The sequence below is a fragment of the Brienomyrus brachyistius genome, chromosome 7 (genome assembly GCF_023856365.1).
Source record: "Brienomyrus brachyistius isolate T26 chromosome 7, BBRACH_0.4, whole genome shotgun sequence".
In the NCBI taxonomy this organism is placed as follows: Eukaryota; Metazoa; Chordata; class Actinopteri; order Osteoglossiformes; family Mormyridae; genus Brienomyrus; species Brienomyrus brachyistius.
In genome coordinates this window covers 7,045,883-7,068,194 of record NC_064539.1, presented here as the reverse complement: position 1 = coordinate 7,068,194, position 22,312 = coordinate 7,045,883, and the positions used below count along the sequence as shown (strand labels likewise).

The 22,312-nt window shown below is 44.9% G+C and overlaps 2 protein-coding genes and 1 non-coding gene across 4 annotated transcripts in view; 1 reads left to right on the top strand and 2 right to left on the bottom strand.

Moving 5' to 3' along the window:
• Positions 1-218: 218 nt before the first annotated feature.
• Positions 219-13,010, bottom strand: ciz1a (cdkn1a interacting zinc finger protein 1a). Its single transcript, XM_049020318.1, has 16 exons — positions 11,554-13,010; positions 11,066-11,212; positions 10,655-10,794; positions 8,958-9,124; positions 7,214-7,316; positions 6,892-6,979; positions 5,786-5,895; positions 5,477-5,547; positions 4,963-5,169; positions 4,744-4,874; positions 4,084-4,144; positions 3,628-3,741; positions 2,965-3,078; positions 2,736-2,814; positions 2,475-2,596; positions 219-1,831 (listed from the first exon to the last, which is right to left on the bottom strand). The coding sequence occupies exons 2-16, from the start codon at positions 11,185-11,187 to the stop codon at positions 1,652-1,654; spliced, it is 1,809 nt and encodes a 602-aa protein (XP_048876275.1). The 5' UTR covers positions 11,188-11,212; positions 11,554-13,010; the 3' UTR covers positions 219-1,651.
• A 966-nt stretch (positions 13,011-13,976) lies between these two features.
• Positions 13,977-14,049, bottom strand: trnat-ugu (transfer RNA threonine (anticodon UGU)). Its single transcript has one exon. It is a non-coding gene; the product is annotated as a tRNA-Thr (tRNA).
• A 998-nt stretch (positions 14,050-15,047) lies between these two features.
• dnm1a (dynamin 1a) overlaps positions 15,048-22,312 on the top strand; it is a 56,272-nt gene continuing 49,007 nt past the window's right edge. For both annotated transcript variants that reach the window (XM_049019116.1, XM_049019115.1), the window contains exon 1: positions 15,048-15,512. In XM_049019116.1, coding sequence (XP_048875073.1) covers positions 15,352-15,512 — 161 coding nt within the window. In that variant the 5' untranslated portion in view covers positions 15,048-15,351. The remainder of the gene's footprint in view (positions 15,513-22,312) is intronic.

Genomic DNA, 22,312 nt, shown 5'->3' with positions numbered 1-22,312 from the left:
TGTGATTTTAAAAAAGGAATTCTAAACGCACACCTTCTTTTACAATCATTTTGAGCATAAAAGCACATTATATGAAAACCGTGCAGCTTTGCCATAGTTCTATTAATTCCTGTAGTCAAGCATGTGACCCCTTTGGGGCACAGAAATCTGACTTGTAGCCAGTATTTTATTTTTTGTATTAATGTGTCATTAGCACTATCCAGATGACCTCACTAAATCCAGTGATGTGTGATTAGAGCTTAAGGCAGATTTACCCTTGAATCCTTGCATACTTCACTATGGGAGCTCTGTACGCAGCCTGATTGTTCAGTTAAACATTCTGTCGTATAACAAACAAAACTGTTAAACTTACTGCTACCCAAGGAAAGAAGTACCTTTATATCCTTGTAGGTTCACTTTCCATTTCCATCTTCATTGAGTAACGATGCCCTATTTGGACATTTCCATACTAGATCATACTCTTAAGCTTCAGTGGATTTAAACAACAACCTGATGGCACATTCCTGTCCTTGGCTGTGTGGTTATAGCTGTTCTAGAAATAGATCCATTCTGTGAGCCATGATGACCTCCGGTGTGTATATTAGGTACAACAAAATGGAAAGATTCAAAGCTAATGGGGAACTAGAATATTGTCCACAGTCAGGGCAGGGGCAGCTCAGAATGATCAAGACTAATTCTGAAAAAGGTAATTTTCTACTTCGATATTGCTGTTAGAGGTTACCTGGGTTAATGGTTGAATATATAGTTCTTGGTGCTCGTACCACCGCATTTGATGTCCTGGTACATTTGTTATCCCACATTGTGTATTCATGATGACCGGTAAATCATTTTAATACTGGTATATATCCTTGTTGTTCGTGGAACTTGTCTAAAGACATGTGTTCATTTTTTTTAGAATTCTGAGTACCTCAAGTTCCAGAAATGGGTGTTAAAAAATTACAAAGCAACACCTGGCTTGTAGATTTCACACAGCAAGCTTGATGCGTACGCGATCACTGCAGCTTTTTCCAGCATTCATGCATTAAATGGTGACCACAGCACAGCAGATGGTCTAGACCGGCATGTTACTCCACACAACCGTAGCGAATCATAATCTGTAAGTGCATATACCATCAGTAATGTGAAATAGTGCCTTGGTAACTGTACAGAGTGACGGTGATCAGTGCAGATACTTCTGTTTACCCCAGAGTACAGGGGCTCCGCCCCCTACAGCAGCTTGATACAGAAACACAGTTATATCCATCAGCACAAAAAAAATATGCAAGAGCTACATGCCAAAATGGCTAATGAATTAAATCAACTGAATTTTGGTCATACAAGAGGATCTGGCTCACTGGGGGATGCGTCATGCCTAAACGCCCCACCTAGCATGTGCGTCAGTAATTCTTAAAGGGTTCTCTTGGGTTCCGCGCAACTACACTCTAAAATGTTCCGTTAGCATCACAGCACGCCCTCGCTGCTCCCGCTTCCAACTCTGTGGGAGGCCGCAGGAGGGAGTTTTACCTCCTCACCCATCCATCCTTCTATTCTAGGGGGTTGGGTGGGGAGTTTTTGGGTCCATCACCATCCTGGAAGAGCCTGCCTGCAGCCATGGAACTCAGCTGCAGGGTGTCCCTGCAGCCCTCACCTTCAAGCTATTTGAGCGCACAAGTCAGGAGCAGGGGTGGGTGTGGCCAGAGAGCAGCCTATCAGAGCGCATGCTGGTGTTGTCACCCCCATCCAGGTCTCGGTTCACACTGCTCTTTGTGCTATTGGCTGCTTCTCGGTCGCCCAGGTGATGGCTGTCGTTTGGTGTCCTACTGGACGCGATCTGCCTCAGGCCTCTGTATTTCTGTCGGAAGTGGAGAGACGTCAGAAGGGAACGTGGCACAGAATCTACTATGACTGGTAAGCAGGGACCTTATCAAACAATGTATTTTAACAAGGTTTTGAATCAGGCTGGGTATTGCCAACTAGCCCACAATACAGTCACAATACCAGTGTCACAATGTTACCATTGAATTCTGATGATTAACAATCCCAACACTGAAATAATGAAACTACTGAAATTTAAAACACACCAAATTGAATTTATAGGCATTAATAGCTTTCGGCTATCAATGTCTAAATAAACTCAAAGTTGCATACACTGCGTTTCTTTGTACATAAAGTGCAGATATGTTTTTAAAACAGCAAACGCAGAAAAAAAATATAGAATCAAACACTTGTGTATTTCACAGGTATTTCACTGTTTTTTGCATTGCAGTGCATTTATATTGGTTACAGAAACAGCATATTTTGAATCAGCAAATGACGAAAAAATTGCATAAAACATCCTCTATTCCCATCTACTGGTGTTACGCAGTACTGCAATAAACACGATTAATTGCCCTATTGCAAACCATTAAGCTCCAGTTCCTGTCGCAGCAACGTAACTGCGAAAGCACATTGCAGTTCATATCTGTATAAGGGGGCTGTCGCTGTCTTCCTCCCACCTGCACGTTCTTGAAGTGTCTTTGAGACTTGCAGTGGGACGACCAGGCCTTGGAGTTAAAGTCGTAAAATTTGCGACACAGGCGGCAGAGGAAGCCCGACACCGGCACCATGAAGCTGGGCCCTGAGAGACCAGGGGCAAATGCATAAACAAACTTATTATCATTATTCTGATTCTCAGACCTAACAAAAGCATCCTTTATCTTTACTAGGTTTGCATGGCTGGGTGAAAACAGCGCCCCCTAGTGTCATGGGACACTCACCATACTGCGTGTCTTGGTCATATTCTTCATTGTCACCCATATCTTCTAGTATAACCTCTTTTTCAGAATTGATTCCTTCCTGGTGTTAAAGGAGACAGGAGGAGTAACACCCACATAGTAACATCCATCCATCCATCCATCCATGCATCCATAATAAAACAATGATTATTGCTCTCAGCTGCATGCTTGTGTAATGTGTTTGTATCCGTATCACCACTTGCACCCTTACCTGGCTGTGGAAGCTGCCTTCATCTTCATCTTCACCAGCCTCTCCCTCATAGTCTTCCTCTACGGGTCCCTCAGCACCGTCAGCCAAGCAGCTGGCTCCGCCCTCCTCATGCAGCTGCAAAGTCACGAATTGGAAAATTAAAAAATTAAAAAATTGGATCATTGTTATAGCTCAGCAAGTTATGCAGCAATAAAGTGAAGTCAGCAGGTTATGCCTCCATCCATCTTCAATGGATTGTTTCTTTCCTAACGGCATGGGGCATATTCCAGGACGAGAATGCCAAAGTCCATCAGGCTCGAATTCTCAAAAAGAGTGGTTCAGGGAGTGTGAGGAATCATTTTCACGTATGAATTGGCCACCAATTGAGTCTTCACCTTAACCTCATTGAAAGTCTTTGGGATGTGCTGAAGACTTCCCAGAGTGGTTCAACTCACTCGTCAGTACAAGATCTTGGTGAGAAATGAATGCAAGCCTGCGTGCAAATTAACACAGCCAGCATCCATAAGCCTGTAGAAACGACGCCATGACAAATGTGCAGCATAATCAAAGCTAAAGGCGGCCCAACGAAATATTCAAATGGTGACTTTTTTTGGCTGGGCACAATTATTTGCCGTTAATTCTTCAAACGCACAAGGCATCTCACACACGCACGGAGCTCCTCACCGCCAGCATCCTCTGCTGGTGGTCCAGTGACTCCATGTGCTTCATAAACCTGTAAGGAGTTTGGAAACGCAATCTGCAGACGGTGCAGGAGAGGCAGGCGGAGCGACTGGCGAGCTGTCCACAGGGAACGAGGAGAGAAAGGCTTTGAGATGATCTCCTAGACTCCAGGCACAAAAGCACCATCAGTTAGCAATATATCGCTATTTGACATTTAGCTTAGAGTGTTACCCCTCCCCCTCATTTACGGTAATGTAACAGTCTATAATTCTACTTAATACTATTTCATAAAATGTCAAACAAGCCTTGGATTTCCCATCTAGGGGTTGACCCTACCACCTCAGTGACAGGGGGCAGATCTTTAATCACTGCACCACCCGCTGCCCAGCCTTCTACTTGCCCCCCCCCCCCCTTCTCGGCCCTCATCCTGAGCTCCCTGCTCCTCTGGCACTCGCTCACGTTGCTAGCGAGGTGGACCTGGCATGTGGAGCGCCATCTCTTCAGGAATGGTTTTCCCTCCCTGCAACAGAAGCAGTATAAACATCAGAGGTGGAAATTTCATGGCCAGAAAGTAAAAATCCAGACCAAGATTTTGTTTCAACCAACCAGCTGAGCACAAAGAGTCAAAGTTACAGTTTCCACTTCTGACAAACATCACTAAATAATGTCACGTTATAGTCATACTGATACCATGTCCTCTGTCAAGGGCCCATGACCCAGAAATATATACGCTACCAGTGAAAAGTCAGGGCACACCTACTGAAAACTGGATTTTCAATAAGAAAAGGAGGCTATGCAGTAGGTATTAGAGATGGGGTGCTGTGACAGATACCCTGCCCCCACAATCCCCCCCCACGTCCTAAACCCTACAGAGCTGGTTTGGGATGAGCTGTATTGAAGAGTAACTGCAGGGTAGCTAACTTGGGCTTTTACTGTGAGATAAATGACGACGCTAAATGCATTAAAAGCAGGCGTGTCTAGACTTTTGACTGGTCCAGTAAGTGGTTATGGGAGATGGGTGGATGAATGGAAAGATGGATGGTACAGTTGTAGGGTGTGGAGCTGCCCAGCCCTATGATGCTCTGTGATGTAGACACTGGTCTACTGGTAGACACTAACCCTTCTCCGCACATCCCCAGCAGCGACTCCTGGACGTGGGGCAGCAGAGTCACCAGGCAGGCGCTGCTCGCATGCTGGATCTCCATCATGCGCCGCTGGTGAGTCAGGCCGGTCATGTGACTCCGGAAGCTCTGCCGGAGACATTCAGGTCACGAACGAGTCGAGAGCTGCAGGGCAGGACGAAGGGCAGCAGCTCGGCTGCCTTCCACGGAGCCACACCTGCTGGGTGAGGCAGGCGATGCTGCAGATATAACAGAAGAGGCTCCTGGAGGCGTCTCCACCCGTGTCCCTGTTCTCATCTAGGGCTTTCGCGAGGAGCGCTGTGCCCTCTTTGGCCACCGGGGGCGCCCCTGGCCCTGCGGCAAACGCACGGCTCTCGTTATCTGGCTGTAAGACAGGGTCATGGGATGCTGCTCCGCTAAGCACCTGAGGAGGGGAAAAAAATATATAAAAAGGACAATATCTTCCAGGAATACAAAATGGTACAGGCAGTGTATTCAGGTCCATGGTAACCATGGCGATAAAAAGAAAAACAAAGGAAGAGGTCACTCAGCTCCCAAGCAGGAAACAGTGCGTCCATAACTGGAACTGGACTTGCGTCGTCCAAAGACTATAGGCTCAAGTTTCAGAAAGCGGCTTAGGGCGAAACATTCAGGTCCTTCAAACAATATTTAACGAACAACGTCTCGGTTCTGGATTTTGGCTCCAGCCTGACGGTTCCCACTTCACTCACCCCTGCCGCTTTGCTCTCTTCCACGGACTCTGGTCCAGCTGTGCTTCCTCCCTCAGCCAGAGTTCCTCTACCTAGATGGCCCAAAAATGGGGGATATATAGATGAAAACGCCTAACTGCTCTGTACCAGTATGAAGGACATACTATAATGATTTAAGAAGGTCAGCAGTTAGAGCTTGGCAACAGAATATTCCCTTTGGCACAGTGCTGGATCTTTCTGAAGAGATAATCGATTTGCTCCTGTTCAGCTGCAGACAGCCTCAGACTGGCCTCTCTGGGGAGACGGAGGTGCCCCCCCACCTCCGCTCACAGACGCTGTCCACGGCACGCACCTCTGGGATTGCAGACTTCCACGGGGCTCTTGCATCTGCTACTGGGTCAGCTCCGGGCCGTGGGGGTTGATCTGCCTGCTCCTCAGGCCTGGGGACAGAGGAGGAGCAGAGTGAGGAGCAGCAGGAGGATCAGCGCAAGCTCAGAGGAGGACCAAGCTTCAGATTCCAAAACTGTAAACCATCTATTCAACACAGTACCTGGGCTCCCTCCCATGCTTAATTACAAACTCTGGTTCCATTTCATCACCGCAGCTATTTACATGAATACAGTCGTCCCGCGTTTAATCAGTTCCAGACTCTACCGCGAAAAGTGAATTTCCGCAAAAGTAGGATTCTTTATTTATAAATTGAATGTTTTCGTAGTTAGAGAATAAAAAACCTGTTTACCTTCTAAATACGGTTTTAAACATTATTAGACATGAAATAACACCCTTTAGTCACCATTACTGTTATTATTGCTGGACACGGAAGCTGGAGCAGGGAGACGAGGAATCAGAATCGAAGGGTTTATTTGGAATCACTCCAAATGCAGGACACAGGACCATGTAACATCAAAACCTCAATGACAGACCTGGGGTTACAGACGCTGACTTGGACTTAAATACACCGGACGAGTCAAACTGACAGAAAACAGCTGGTCATGATCGGGGTTGCATATGTGGGTAATAAGGGGGGCGTGGCACATAAGAGGATCGTACAGGCAGGTCATGACAATTACACTCGTTTTACCCAATACAGTAGACAATTAGACATTAGAAGTTACAAATATATTATTATTATTATTATTGTACATCTAATTACGAAGAGCAAAGCTGCTTCCGATGCGTAGCGATGTATCATTTTCACTCTCGATCAACTTTTGAATGAATATACAAAAAAACCGCGATAGAGTGAAGCCGCAAAAGTCGAAGCGTGAAGTGGCGCGGGACGACTGTATAGACAAATGTTTGGTAAACTTAATTCTGAGCACGCTCTGATCATCCACAGCTCCATACCCTGGGAAAGCTTTGCCCTGGGAGCCTGACATGCCTCTTAGGTCTGCACCTTCATTTGAAATCGAGTGTGAGAGTCGGGTCCCGTTTACCTTTCGCTCCTCTGCTTCTTCGCGGGAGGCTCTTCCTGTTGCCGTGGCGAGAGCTGTGTCTGTGCTCCCTGTACTGCCACCACCTCCTCTGTCAGGCCGGAGGAGAGGAGTGATACGCAAATCTACTTTAGTATATAATGACTGCATGACTCCCTGGGTGAATTAGCTGCCAATGCTAGCTCGCTGCTCCAGACGTTTAACGCACCCCAGACTCTCAACCAGGAGACACATGGGTAAAAATGTAAAAACTCTCATTATGTAAAGGAGACAGGGAGGAGGAATTGGATCAGTACTTTCAGTCACCCTGCAGGGGGTACAGTACCTCTGCAGACGGCCCTGTCTACAGCGCCCTCGTCTGTGCCAGCTACCCTCGCCGCTGGCTGCTCACTCTCACGCATCCTCTCCATCTGTCGTGCCACAAAGTCCTGCAAGGAGAAGGAGGAGAACATCTAGTTCCCAGACATCACAACACCAAGAGACCAAGTTGCCCCATCCTCAGAAGCAGTGTTTCCTAGCTGCTCACTGCTCCCTTCCAGCTCCTTCCCAGACAGTCCACATCTCTGCTTCCTCCCAGCTCCTTCCTAGACAGTCCACATCACTGCTTCCTTCCAGCTCCTTCCCACAGTCCACATCACTGCTTCCTCCCAGCTCCTTCCCAGACAGTCCACATCACTGCTTCCTCCCAGCTCCTTCCCAGACAGTCCACATCACTGCTTCCTCCCAGCTCCTTCCCAGACAGTCCACATCACTGCTCCCACCCAGCTCTTTCCCAGACAGTCCACATCACTGCTTCCTCCCAGCTCCTTCCCAGACAGTCCACATCACTGCTTCCTCCCAGCTCCTTCCCAGACAGTCCACATCACTGCTTCCTCCCAGCTCCTTCCCAGACAGTCCACATCACTGCTTCCTCCCAGCTCCTTCCCAGAAAGTCCACATCACTGCTTCCTCCCAGCTCTTTCCCAGACAGTCCACATCCCTGCTCCCTCCCAGCTCCCAGTAGGTAAAACCTGGACTGTCTAGGGCTCCAGAGGACCAGACAGGGAAGCAGTGCTCCAAAAGAAAGAAACACCCGTTATTCCTCTTTTCCAAAAACCTATACGGGTAGATTAAAAAACTTACTTCATGGTGAAAATGCCCACAGAACATGAGAATTTGAGGATGGAATAGGGTGATTTTTATGGATGTGAGATGAAATAATCATTTTGTTCTCTAACCTGGATTAGCCAAACTCATGAGACCCTAACCATCAGATAACAGGACACATCTATTATGGCTGTGTATACTGCCTACTTCACATGTACAGTGCTTGGGACAAAAGTAAATGCTACAGAAATATAAATGTAGAATGTAAGAGCGACTACATCACAACCAGATAGCCAGTAACTTACCAAGCTAGTAAATTTTAAATTTAATCCATCCATCCATCTTCTGTAACCTCTTGTCTTATTCACACGGGAGGTCCAGAGCCTATGCTGGAAATTATGGGCGCAAGGCAGGGAACAACCCAGGATGGGGCACCAACCCATCACAGGGCACACTCAAACACCATCCACTCACACACACACACACACACACACCTATGGGCAGTTTGGTAACTTTAATTAATTTCAGCATATTTTTGGATGGTGGGGGGGGGGGGGGAATCGGAGGATGCAGAGGAAACCCCACAGCGACACGGGGAGAACATGCAAAGTCCACACACACATGGGAGTCATTGCAGAGACTCAAACTCTGGTCCCAGACATCACTGCACCACCCACTTTTAATTTAAATTATTGAGAACTGAAATAAAAAAATATTCAAAAACAATCAAGAGTCTATGTGACCCCGCACAAGGTAAATGTTGGAAAGACGGATGGATGGAGAATCAGATCCACACTGCTATGCTTATGTGTTAGCATTGGTTAGAGCTTAAATCGGTCTAACAGGTGAGGTTGACATTTACCAAAAATGGTCTATGTACAGATGTCTGAGGGGCACTTTAGAGCCGATGACGAATAAGCTGGAAACTCTGCTCTGACTGAGACCCAGTATAACCACAGGGTTCATAAGAGCTGGGTCCTCACATTGCTGCGGTAGCGAGTGTGGGGGTGCGCGGTACGGGCAGGGAATCCCGCCAGGGGGGTCTTGTTGGCGACAGCCAGTGAAACTGGCCCAAGGAGGGAGGGTCTCGCCCCCGCTGGGAAGAATTGTGGGAATTGGTGTCCTCCTATCGCAAACCCCCGTATGTTACCTAAGGGGAAAAAAACAAGGAAAGCAGGAAGGAAAGGAGGCCGGAAGTCATTATTTACTGTTTCTCAACCCTCACTGTACAGTCAGAAACAGGCTCAACTGATGAAGGGCATTCTAGCTTTACGTGCTTGTTTCAGGTTTTTGCATAATTCCCCAGAGCATTCTGGGTAACTCAGAGTAGATTACAATATATTATACAACAGTTATCTTACTGTTTAGTGAAAACTGTATATTGGCACGGTATATTTTGTTGATGGATGGGGGGGTTGTTACATTCTACCCACTGTTATACACCTGTTAAATGAACAAGATAAAATGATTTGTGTTCATTACATTTATTTATTTAGTGGATGCTTTTACCCAAAGTGACATACATTTTTTGAGAAAGTGGGGTCAGACAGTCCCCGGAGCAACTGGGGGTTAAGGGCCTTGCTCAAAGGCCCAACAGTGAAATCACTCTGCCGACGCTGGGATCTGAACCAGCGACCTTCCGATCACAGGCATGGTCCTAACTCGCTAAAACACACCTCCCGTCGTTAGCTCCCTGGCTCAAGTAGTAAAACGATCCAAGTCAGAACCCTGCTGACTGTGACTGATACGGACCAGGAGGGCAGGAGAGTCAGTGCCGAATCAGTGCCCCCTACAGGCCCGGCAGATATCTGCGGGCTAGCTGTGTCTCCAGAGCACAGTGCGACCTGCAACATGTGATGGTGGGCTCACCTTGTCTTTGAAAGAGACGTTAGGCTACAGCAGACAGTCTGATACAGTTGGGACGGGTTTGTGAAACCAGCTGAGGGGGACCCTCACTCACCCCCCACTGGTTGGCAAAATGGAGGTCATGAGTCTCTGGCATTTATTTTGGGGGTTCAAAAATCTGATAAATTCAAGAAAGGAATCTAAGGCAATAACTAGTCCAGTAATGTTAGTACGCCCAAGGGGGGTTGGGCTGCCAGTTGACCTTGGACCCCCAGAGGTTTTTTTTCCTCCCTACTTAGGAGTTTTTCGTTCCTCTCCTCTGCTGTCATCTGGCTTTCTCTTTCATTTTTCCATTTTCACTGTTTCTGTGTTCTGTCGTTATCTCTGTTAAGGATGTTCCACAACACACTCCTGTGAAAAGCGCTATATAAAAGTAAATTGAATTGAATTAACTGTAGTCAATATTGCAGTTATAATACAAGCATCACCTGGAGATGTTATATAGATTCTGGACGTGCTCATAACATTCCTGTAGGAGTAGTAGTAGGCAAAGAAGTATTAAAACAATGTAAAGTGTCAAATAATTGGTCACGACAGGCAATGATTGAGCTTTATGTTCATATACAGCAGGGTTCCCCAATTCTGGTCCTGAGGGGCCAGGAACCAACACAGTTTGCAGATTTCCCTGCTCAGACACACATACTAAATCTGGTAATTAGTAGATTAAGGCATGTTTGAGCAGAGAAATCTGCAAACTGTGTTGGATCTTGGCCCTCCGAGACCGGAGAAGGGGGGGGGAACTCTGATATACAGTATGGTAATACCAAGGACAAACCTTGGACCTGCTGCATCAGCAAAGCCCCCTGTAGCATAGGATTTGGGGCGATGATGGCAGCTGGGGGGACGTGGCCCAGGCTGACCACTCGGACCGGGGGTGGTGGTGGAGGCACTGGGACAGCCAGCGGCCTGCTGGTCCTGAAACACAATGTGGGTTTACAACAAATTTACACTTCCAAATGATTTCAGAGCTTGTCTGGTTTTCACAGTGGATAATATTACTTCTGTGTACAAGTTATGCGGGTATAATGTAACCTGAGATGTTCACCAATGAAGTGGCCAATTACCATTTAACGAGGTTAATTTGGTAATTAATAACTGTCTCAATCAGCTATGTACTTTCAACATTACATAAAAGAGCCTAGTTTACATGATTTGGAACCGTGCACTATCTTAATAAGTGGCTCACCGGCCTCCCTGGTGCTGATGTGGGACGTGATGCGACGGCACCCCCTGTGGAGGCGGCGGGTGCTGCTGGAATAATTGCTGGAGCTGCCGTAGATGCTGCTGCTGCTGGTGAGGACTGAACATCCTGCTTGATCTCGTTTGCAAGCCGCTATACCGTAAAAAAAAAAAAAAAAAAAAACAATCAATCAAGCAAACAAACAAACAACATTCACCTGAGTCCTGATGGGGAACATTTTTGAAATTCTGGAGATATTTTTTCTCGTTTCCCATTTCGTGACAATCGAGTAAAGATCCGCTATCTAATTAAACTTTAACAGATACCTCCACCACAGATAAGATTTCTAGGTAGGAAGTTTCACGTTACTTAACCGATTTGGTGCTTATAATCGGAAACCTTCTGTCTTTTATGATTTAAACAGACAAACTCAAAAGGAAACTACGGACCATTTTCTGAGATACAAATAAAAGGTCGACTTTTTTGATGATCACCTGTAACTGTGAACCACGCCTCTACCCTTGTCGCTTTTCAGCGTCTGACACAGACACGCGGCTTGGACATTCAAGCTGGCTGCAATAAAAATGGAGAGATTATTATTCTATTTTAAATTAATCGGGTTTTGACGTTATTTCCCTACTATTTCCGTGATTATGTCGTTTCATTATTCTAGCATACCGGTATTATCGCAGACACTTTGCTGCACCGGCAAGATAAAACCATCTCAAGCTTCTGTTGTATTTATTTTCGTTTTTATATGTCGCCCCCTTTTAGCACGGAGGTTGAAGCGCAGCACATAATGCTGGTAACAGCTTGGGGGCGATGTTGCTGGGCTTTCTGTCACTGATTATTTTTCATCCCCCTGGATTTTGTTTTTGCGTGGCACTGAGCTAAACCAAGCAGTGATTGATGTCGCACGGCAATGCCATCCATCATTAATTTCAAGTTGTCTGTTCTTTTGTGGGCTATTCTTGGAAGTACCCGACCTCATGTATTTTCAGGCAAGAAACACTGAATCACTGAAATTTAATAGTGGTAAGACCAGAAAAAAGTTGTCTGACGAGGTCCTAGGAAGGAGACCAGTTGTAGCACCGCTGATCAATGTGCCAGAATTGACGTTACAATATATATCTAAGCAGCATTTGCTTTAAGTAATTTAACAAACGACACCATTAACAGGGATAAGACTGTGTCCTCAAAATGTATAGTTATACTTATCTGGTCTGATATGTAAGCAAAGCTAACTGTTAGTTTTGCTTTAAATGTATGAAATATTTAAACGCGCTGTAATATTTCAGCACCATGGACAGATCATTAATCTAAACCGATATCTTCGTTTTATCCGTCCACCCACCTATTTGCCGTACCTGCTTGTACTCGCCCAAGTGTCATATTTTTTTTTTTTTTTTAGTGTGGGTGTTACTGTGTTGGCTGTAGGTGATAATATTGCAGTGCGGTGGGATTTGTATATCCCAACATGCTCGCGGGCAACTGCAAATAGCCCCTCTCTGTGCACTGTAAATAGCCTGGTGTTGTACTGTTGTTGTTATTAGTTTATTAGATTGTGTCGTGTATGTTTGTCCGTTTCTTATGTGCACCCTCTCCGATCCTCGCATGTCCTTCGCTTTGTATAAATCTTCGTGTACCTTACAGTTCAGCGTCTGACCTCCCTGTTTCTCGAGTACGTATAATTTAGAGTTTATTGGGTTCCCTTAATGGTCCTTGTAAGGACTGCAACAAAAGAGCGTGTTCTTCCCGGTAAGCCAGTGTATTCGTCCTTCGCTGCTCTTGCGATGCAGTGTATTTTATGATTTAAATTACACATTCACTGAATACTGTACTTTGGCTTCCTCCTGCCGTCCAAAAACATGCTGTTTGGCAAACCGGCATCTGTAAATTGCCCTGTGTATGAATGTGTACCTTCTGATAAACTGCCACCTTCCCAGCGTGACACTAATCAATAAAAAGATGACGAAGTGTGTAAGGACTTGTGTTTTGATTCCAGTGCGATGTCATATTGCCAGTGATGTGAGATGAGCTCACCTGTTGGTTCAGGCATCCGCTACACACAAATTGCAGTTCAGACACCAGCTCAGACACCGTGAAAATTGTGCCTTGTCATGAGTCACTGAAGAGGAGGCAGGCGTACAGTAGAAGTGCCAAGAGAGCTGGGGAAGGAAAAAAAGGATGTGAAACAAAAATTACGAGACGAAAATGGTATCGAAGGGAGTGAAAGAGACAGCTGGTGAAGGGAAGAGAGATCAAAGGTGGACAGTGGTGGAAACTAAAAAAGATAATGATGGAGGTGTGAGGGAAGAGTAGGAGAGTACAGAAGTAGAAGAAAGAGATAGACCAAAAGACTTTGGAGATGTTCCAAGTGGAGTCTGACGGACAAGCTGACAGATTACGGTCCCACAGAGATAGGACATGGAGGAAATCCAGAACGAGGACTCTTATGATGTCTTAAGCAGCTTTCATGGAAATTTCTAGATCATTTGGCTCTGTAAAATGATGGGAAAAAAATTTCCATGGAAGCAAATGGCAGAATTCTAGTGAAAGCCTGTGGCAAAAACAAAGTGGCAGCCAACAAAATGCTCTACAGAACATTCCAAAAAGCTATCGGAAATGACCACCCATATGGTAACCTTTAAAAACAGCGTTCTAACTCCCAGTGACACCAGTGTGTTTGGCATGAGACAATGATCCTGGTGGAAGTGTGCTCAGAGGCCCTAATAAAACCCTTATATGAGTCAATTAACCTTTCTGGGGGGAGAATATAAATAGATGCAGATATGTATATCTAAAAAGGGGAGCTTGAGAAGGGAAAAGCTCAAAACATGGTTAGCATGGATGGAAAGGGGAGCAAAAGCTGAAGAACCTGCGGACAGGCTTAGACAAACACAGGCTTAAAGATGTAAGGCCCCAGTGAGGATTGAACTCACGACCCCTGGTTTACAAGACCAGTGCTCTAGCCACTGAGCTATGAAGCCAACAATATATACTGTAGTATACAAGTAGTGATGATTACAAGACTCCAGTGGCCCACTTCACTAAGCTGGAGGAAGGAATGGAGGGAGGACAAAAATCAGGTAGAAGAAGCAAGAGCAGAGATAACTTGACGACAGACATAAACACATTTAGTTAGATCCACACCTATCACCGTGGTAATAGAATAGGGTAATTAAAGATGGTGGTGCAGGATGTAGCGCTATCGTCCAATAACCGCAGGGTTGTTGGTTTGAGCCCTGGTTACTCCTGACCCCAAAGTGTCCTTGAGCAAAACATTAAACCCCAACTTGCTCCTGCTGTGCGGGATGGCAGCCTCCACCACCTGTGTGTATTTAGTATCAGTATTTTGTAACATATTACATTCACATTACAAAATGTCAAATAAAATAGGAGTGTATGAGAGAGCTTTAGTATGTAGAGGAGGCAGCAGTTCAAGTTGCAATTAATTCATTTCAAATTGCAGACCAGTGTTGTTATTCATTTATATTTTTATGAACAAACATAAGGGAAAATGCACCAGCATAGAAAAAAGCTGCGAATCAAAGGGTAGTTACATAAGAGAGGATAGTAATGTGACAAAACAGTTCTACAGTGTCTCTTGCTATTTACAGATCCATCCATCCATCCATCTTCTATAATTGCTTGTCCAATTCAGAGTAATGCATATCAGCTGCATGATGCTTCTGTAATAAATAAAAATAAACAAATAATAAATATAGTACTTAAGTTACTTAAGCTTAGTCATTTTACATTTTGAACTGTTTTAGCACCATTAAACTTCATTCTATTTTAATTTTTTTTATTACCAGTTTCTGTAAAGGGTTAGTGAAAATAGTTGCCAAACGGCACAACCATTGCCAATTAAAATCCACGGCACGCAGACATTTCGGTAACAATAAGCATTGTCACATTACCCAGCATGCCTGGAGGTTTTCGCTGCACCGTCACTCCGCCCCCTAGCGGAGCATAAGCGGCTGCGCCGGAATCTCCCACTTTATTGTGAGGAAAGCAGAGATCATCCTTTTCGCTTGCCTCACAGACAGCACGGAGGGAGGAGCGGGGGAGGTGAAGAGTAACATTTTCTACGAAGGGGACGCCGGTAGAGGGTAATCAATGAAGACGCATGCAAAAATAAAATAGACGGCGGAGGTTGAAAGCATTCATACTGTGACACTCTGACAGCAGTAACAGGGGCTGAAAATAGGGATAGGTGCTTATTTAAGAGGCAAGCGGTCTTTCTATTATTGACATTATAGGAAAGATTCGTCCGCACCTTTGCAAAGATGGGTAACCGGGGAATGGAGGACCTGATTCCTCTGGTAAACAAACTACAGGATGCCTTCTCTGCTATCGGACAAAACGCCAACCTAGATCTCCCCCAGATCGCTGTTGTCGGTGGTCAAAGTGCCGGGAAAAGCTCCGTACTGGAGAACTTCGTAGGCAAGTAAGTGATTCCGTCTTCCCGCATTGAACAGAGAAGCACATCATTTAACACCTGCAATCACTAATCACTGTATCCCCCCCCCCCCCGTCGCTCCGTAATACTGGAGTTTACAAGCTATAACATGTATATGCGACCTTACAGTGATATTGACCGTCGCAAATGTTGATTGATTGCAGCAGAGACATTAGTTATCCGTTCCCGAAGTCGCGCACATCATCGTTCTCTCGCAGCGCAGTCTGCAGGACTGGGGTTATTTTGTTACATAAACCGTAACCTTCTGGATGACTGCCAAAGTGACATGACACAACACAAAAAAATATAATACACCGTAATGCAATGTCTTTCTTTTGGGATCCGTCACATTGCATTGCATCGTTCCATTTACATCGAATGCAGCACTGCTTTTAAACCAAGGTCACGCATGTGGTCACGGAGCGCAATGTCGCCATTAGAAATTATGAAAAAAATATGTGCAGTATAAAAATGTGGGAAATGCCTTAAATTACCTCGTTATTTGTTTGTTTCTCTATGTATTTATTTATTTATTTGGTGAGGGTGGTGTCGTCCAGGTGGTTCTTGTCTATTCGCTGGACTACCTGCTGTTTTTCTTTTCTTACATCATGTTTCCAGTGCAATTAATATGCTCAGTGATCTTACAGTGAATATCCCAGCGTTTAATCCTCCCAGACACGTGCAGCTTTGTGTATCTTTATTAAACTTTAAGATGCATTCAATTCTGCAATAAAAATGCAAAACCATTGTAATATTTCTTGCTGATTTCGTAGGAGGGCATCTGTCTAGGCGCACAAGAATAGATTCAGGTTATTTGAAATAAGGACAGCGATAATAATAATAAAAAAATCTGCATATGTATTGCAAGAGGGTGAATCCGTTACGGGCCACTGATATAACCCCGGGCGTCTTATATTTTTATTTTCATGGGCTGGTCGCCGCTGTTTCCACTTTTTGGACACGTCGTAGACTGGAGATCCAAGCACGTATAAAACACATGCATGACATACAGAGGATTAAAGACGTTCACGCTTTTAAATTCTAGCTGCCATTTTCTTATTACCGAAAAGGCAAACAATGATTGGAGTCAATGATTGGTGTTAAGCTCTGACCTTCAGTTATTTAACAAAGCAGCCGAGGACAGACGCTTGAAGTAGCCCCGTTAGGGCAGCTTTGGCAATAAGGCAGGATCGTTATGGAGGTTTACCCAGAGGTCACCCTATCCTTTGATGCGCAGGCTGGGCTGCCCGATGATGCGCTCAGCGTGACCTTGCGGGAGGAGGAACGACGCGCCCAGAGGCACAGCATCCCTGTTATGTCGTGCTGTGCACGAAGCAAGACACTTTCATATGATTTTCACTCCTACGCACGTTGCCCTGTGCTTTCACAAGCTCTCTGATTTTTCTTTATCTGTAAATATCTAAAATGAAACATCTTAAGCGAAGAGTCACGCTTGCACTTCAGTGAATCTTTGAATGTGATTGAGCGATGAACAAATTTATTGCGAAGCGTATTGGTGAAACAGAAGAAAATTAAAGAATTTATGATGAAAACGTGTAAACAATTGATGAATAATAGTAAATATTAATTTCTTCACCTCTGCGGCATTTTGTATTCCAAATTTAAATGAGATGTTATTATTGAGATGTAGAGAAATATTACACGCAACATGTTAATCGCATTGACAAATATGATGCCTATTAAAACTTCATCGAGTCACACAGAAGGTGTATAACAAGCAGCGTAATTATAGGTAGATATATTTGCGCGCTTTGCACTGCTGTGAAATAAAACGTAGTCTGGGATTGTCCATGTGAAAATCAACAATACTGTCAGATTTAATGTTAGACAATGTGTTCACTTTGTGGGTATGTGCGTGCGTGGGGGGAGGGGTTCTATTATGAAGTAAATTGAAATGTAATGTGAAATCCATAGGGTGACCAGCATTAAGTGCAATGGAAATGTATTGTTGCAATTAAGAAATGCACTCTGCATCAGCTCCCCTTTAGTCTGCCAGAAGTATTTACTTGACGAGATAATCTTTAAACAAAACCATTTTCTCTGACTGATTAAGGCATTTGTGATGGAGGCTGCATCTCATTCTGACTGTGGTCGATGAATATAAATCCTTTTTCTCTACAAATGACCCATTAAGATTTATACTATGGTATGGGGAAAATGACAGCTGATTTGCCAAAATCTGTTGCTGAAATTGTTCTGCACTATTTCTGCATGTGCTGTGGAGAATATTCATTTTAATTTAACACTGTACAGTCGAGGTTCGTTTTTTGTATACTTGCAGCTTAATCTTGAAAGTGAATTATTGTAAAATTCATCCACAGGAGTGGGAGTCTCACTGCCTGTCGGCACCAATTACACTCCACCCTCCACAGTCATCATTTCCCTTTGAACTGCAGAAATTTCACCCCGCAATGTTCTATAATGTCAAAAATAACCGTGAACATTCAAAGCACTGGTAACAATTGATTTTCGCACTAACTAATAGATTAACTACAATTTTCCGGCGCGGAATCTAGACCTTGCAAAAGTTCAATTTTGTGAGCATATTACAGTTTATGCAACATTTTTAAGAACAAAGATGGCTTCTCTCAACTTCCTTTATTCTCTGCCTTTCTACACTACAGCCTGAAGTCTCTTCCTCTTTCCTCCCAGCATCCACTGACCTGTATGTGTGGTTGTGTTTACACATCTATGGAAAAAATGAAGAGACCGAAGCACAATTGTTTGTTTCACTCATTTCTCAATTTATGGATGTGCGTCTGTGAATAATATATATATATATACACACATATTTTGCACACTCCAGCCTGACTCTTCCCTGTTTCTCATTAACGAAGGGCTTCTTCCTTGCTTTCCAGGACTTCAGTCCTGCTTCTAGGAGCCTGATACACACTGTCCTAGCAGAGCACTTCACACCTGCACTTAATGTTTCCCGTTCCTGTTGAAGGTCACTCGATGTCATCCTACGATTCATGAGAAACTGTCGGATAAGTTAACGCTCATCTCTGGCATTAGAATGTCGCTTCCGCCTTTCACCTGGCTGCTTTCTGCTCATTCCCAGTGTCTCCTGCTTCACCTTATTCTTCTGTCCTGCTGTTTTAGAAATTTTGAACCTGGAATCAACGTGGTGCTCAGCGTCGCCTTCTGCCAGCTGAAGCAGGATTAAACCAGGATGTAAAAATGCAGACTTGTTTAAAAATACAGAGGGGTCTCTTAATTTTTTCCATGGCTGTATATCTCAGCCTGGCCCCGCCATTTTTGGCCCTCCTCTCTTACCGTACTTGTTTCCTCTCTTCTTATACTCCCTTCCTGGCTCCGTCTCTCTTGGGGAGCCATTTAATTCCCTCGCCAGGAGCTGTAATCTGATGTCCGTCTTTAAGCCTCTTGCTGTTGAGCCTTTTACTTTTAATAGAAACTGGCAGTGGGTTGGGGGAACTCTTATTTTGGCAGAGTGAGTCTGGGGCCCTGTCTTGACACTCACAACAAGGGTTGTAGGTTTGGTTCAACTATTTTTTCCTTGAAAATAACCTGCTCAGTCCTTTCCCCTCCAGTATTGACTGCATTCCAGATGCCTGCTTATTCTTCTGTATCTGGTGTTGCTTTGTCTGTAGGTGGCAAAGTGGTTAAGCTGCAATCAACTAAATGATTAATCAATGAATTCATGAATGAATGAATCAATCAACAAATCAATGAAACAATCGATCATTTCCCCAGGTGCCTGCCTTTAAACATGCAGAAAGCTTTGCAAGGCTACTAGTACACTGGGTTTTGACACAAACTCCAGTGTAATCGTCCTCCACGCCGAGAAACCAAATTGCATGTTGCATCTTGATTAAAATATGCATCCAGGAAGTAGCATGTCAGAAATAAAGTGTTCGGAAGCATATTTATGGTACCACTGATCTCTAACTGGGGGTGATTTATTTATTCCGTTTCAGAAGACGTTCTCTTGGGAGAGGACGATTAATGAAGCTTCTGGCCAGAGGAACTGTCGCTTAATATCGGCGATGTGTTCAGAGATCTAATTACAGCATCTATTCAGCATTTGGTCTTCTGATCTGTAACGTATAATTAAGTAGGATTGTGGGCCTTGCTTACTGTCTCTGTACACATCGTAACGTGTGGTTGTAACCTGTGGGGGGAAACAGGTGCAAAATGTGTTAAGTAAACGCGCAGGAGTTTAAATCTGAAACTTTCGTTTTGCGGAAGCTACCTATGAGTGCTATGCAGATTGTGTATATATGCTGGAGTTAGTAGTTTCACTACTTACATTAATGATCCACGAGCAGAGGAGGAAATTTCAGGTCCAGAAAGTACAAATCCAGATCAGGATTTTGTTTCAGCCAGCCAGTGGAGTACTCTGTGACTGTGACTCTTTATGCTCCACTGATTGGTTGAAGCTAAATCACGTTCTGGATTTGTACTTTCTGGACCTGAAATTTCCACCTCTGTCCACGAATCAGAGGAGAGGGTGACACTGTGGCGTAGTGGTTAGCACTGTTGCTGTCTCTGCCATGGCTCCATGTGCGCGGAGTTTGCACGTCCTCCTGAGCTGTGTCCGAATTCAGGGGCTGCTTCCTTCGGCAGACATGGTCTGTGAAGGCTTAGCCTTTGTAGTAGAATAAATCACTGATGGTAGAATGGAAAGCATTATCAAATGGGATGGTCTGGCCGTCGCTGACTGTTCCCGCCCATACCATTGAGTCACAAAGTGCTGCTCCTATCGTCTAGTTGGGACACACCCACTTTACCTCTGTGCAATGAATCTTGGGATATGTTGAGCTGTGAAGGATCCATCGGGTGTTTCCTTCGCGGCTCAGCAAAAGGAGGACGTCCGTCAAGACCACATTTGAGGGATCCTTCAAAATGGGACAGTCATGACCCTGTCGGTCTTCGAATGCAGCCTTACAAGGGTGCAGCCTCTGAATTTGGCCACAGTAATCATGTTGCTGTGGGGTTTCCAGTTTCCCCCCAAGGTCCAAAAACATAACCGAGGTCGATTGCAGCCCCCAAAATTGACCGTAAGTTTGGTGCCCTGTGACGCGTTGGGGCTCCATCTTGTGTTGTTTCCTGCGTTGTGCCCGTAGCCTCCAAGATAAAATCCAGAACCTCTGGGACCCAATGCAGGACAAGTGGGCACAGAAAATGGATGCAGTCAAAGGAGATGGAGAGTAACAGATCACTAGGAGTCTAAAAGCCGCACTGATTTACAACATCCTTGCTATTATTCTGGTGGCACCAGTAATTACAGACAAAAAGAAAAAAATTCCATAAACTAGACATTCTGTCAGCATGCTGGAGATTAAGAACAGCTGCTGCTTTGTCACAACCACCTGCTATGCAAAAGCTTTTTATTTTGATCTTTAGTGAAAAAGGTCCATTGAGTAATATAATTTAATGATCTTATAATTTCTTAAAAACTTCCATATTAACATTCCTTAAATGTCAGAAGAGCTATTTTCTTGAGCATCCTTTCTCTCGTTTCCCTGCTACATTTGCACATACCCTTCCTGTCTCTTCTGATTTCCTTATGCTCCGTCGTCATGGCTACTGCATCATGTCATGCTGCAGCGAGCATCATCGATTTCACTCGTGGATGCCCTGCCAGTCCAAAAACCCATGGCCCGTCTGCAAAGCACTGATGCTGTTTGCAGGAGAGCAATGCCAACCTGCCAGAATGTTCCAGAACATACTACACCACTTGTCTTAGTCCTGGTGTTTCTCTATCCCCTGTGTGACTCCAATCCTGAAGCCCTCTGCCCACAATGCAAAGCCCAGGGCCTTGATGCAATGCGGAAGGCTGCCTAGGTGAGAGTTAACATCCTCCAACCTCCCCATCTCCTGTTTTAAGGTCAGATTTCTGTAGAACGTCTTGCTTCATGTCACGGGTCAGCATGAGAGGGCTGTCTCGTCAATTAGTCAGCCTGTAATCCATAAAAGAAACCTTTGATTTGGATGGCAGCTCCACTGTGACATCTTGCTTGCAGAGGCAGCCGGACGGCCAGCTGGTGCCGCGTGCAGTGATGGTCCCAGGCAGGATGTCTGAGACTCACTGAAAAGTCACTCAGAGGAATTTTCAGGAACTGCCGCATCTGTACAAAATAACATCATTATGTCTGTTAGGTACAGACTTGTAGATTTCTGCTGTGATTTTTGTACAGCCTGTAAGGCACAACCCAATTTCCATCTATTATTTGTATTGAGTTGACCTGTTGTGAGTTGGAGGGAGTCTGGAGCCCATCCTGGAAGCTATGGGCACTAGACGGGGAACAGCAGAGGATGGGGCGCCAACCCATTGCAGGGCCAATTCACACACCATTTGTATGGGCAATTTTGGGAACTCTAATTCACTTTAACATGTTTTTGGACTGTGTGTGTGTGTGTGTGTGGGGGGGGGGGGGGGGGGGGGGAGGGAGTGCCTGGAGGAAACCCCACAACGTCACGAGGAAAATATGCAAACTTCACACACATGGAGCCATGGCAGACACATCATCACCATCATCATCATCATCATCATCATCATTATCATCATCATCATCATCATAATAACAGCAATAACAGTGGCATTATGGTGTATCTGAATGAATTTGTCAGGAAAATCCTGGATACATATACTGAAAATCATGGCCCTCATAATTGTAGGTAGCAACCTTAAGCAGACCTCGAGGTGATATAATAAGAACATGGAAAGAGATGGAGTGCTGTGACAGATGGCCCTGGCTCCCACAATCCCCCAGCCTAAACCCTATAGAGCTGCTTTGGGATGA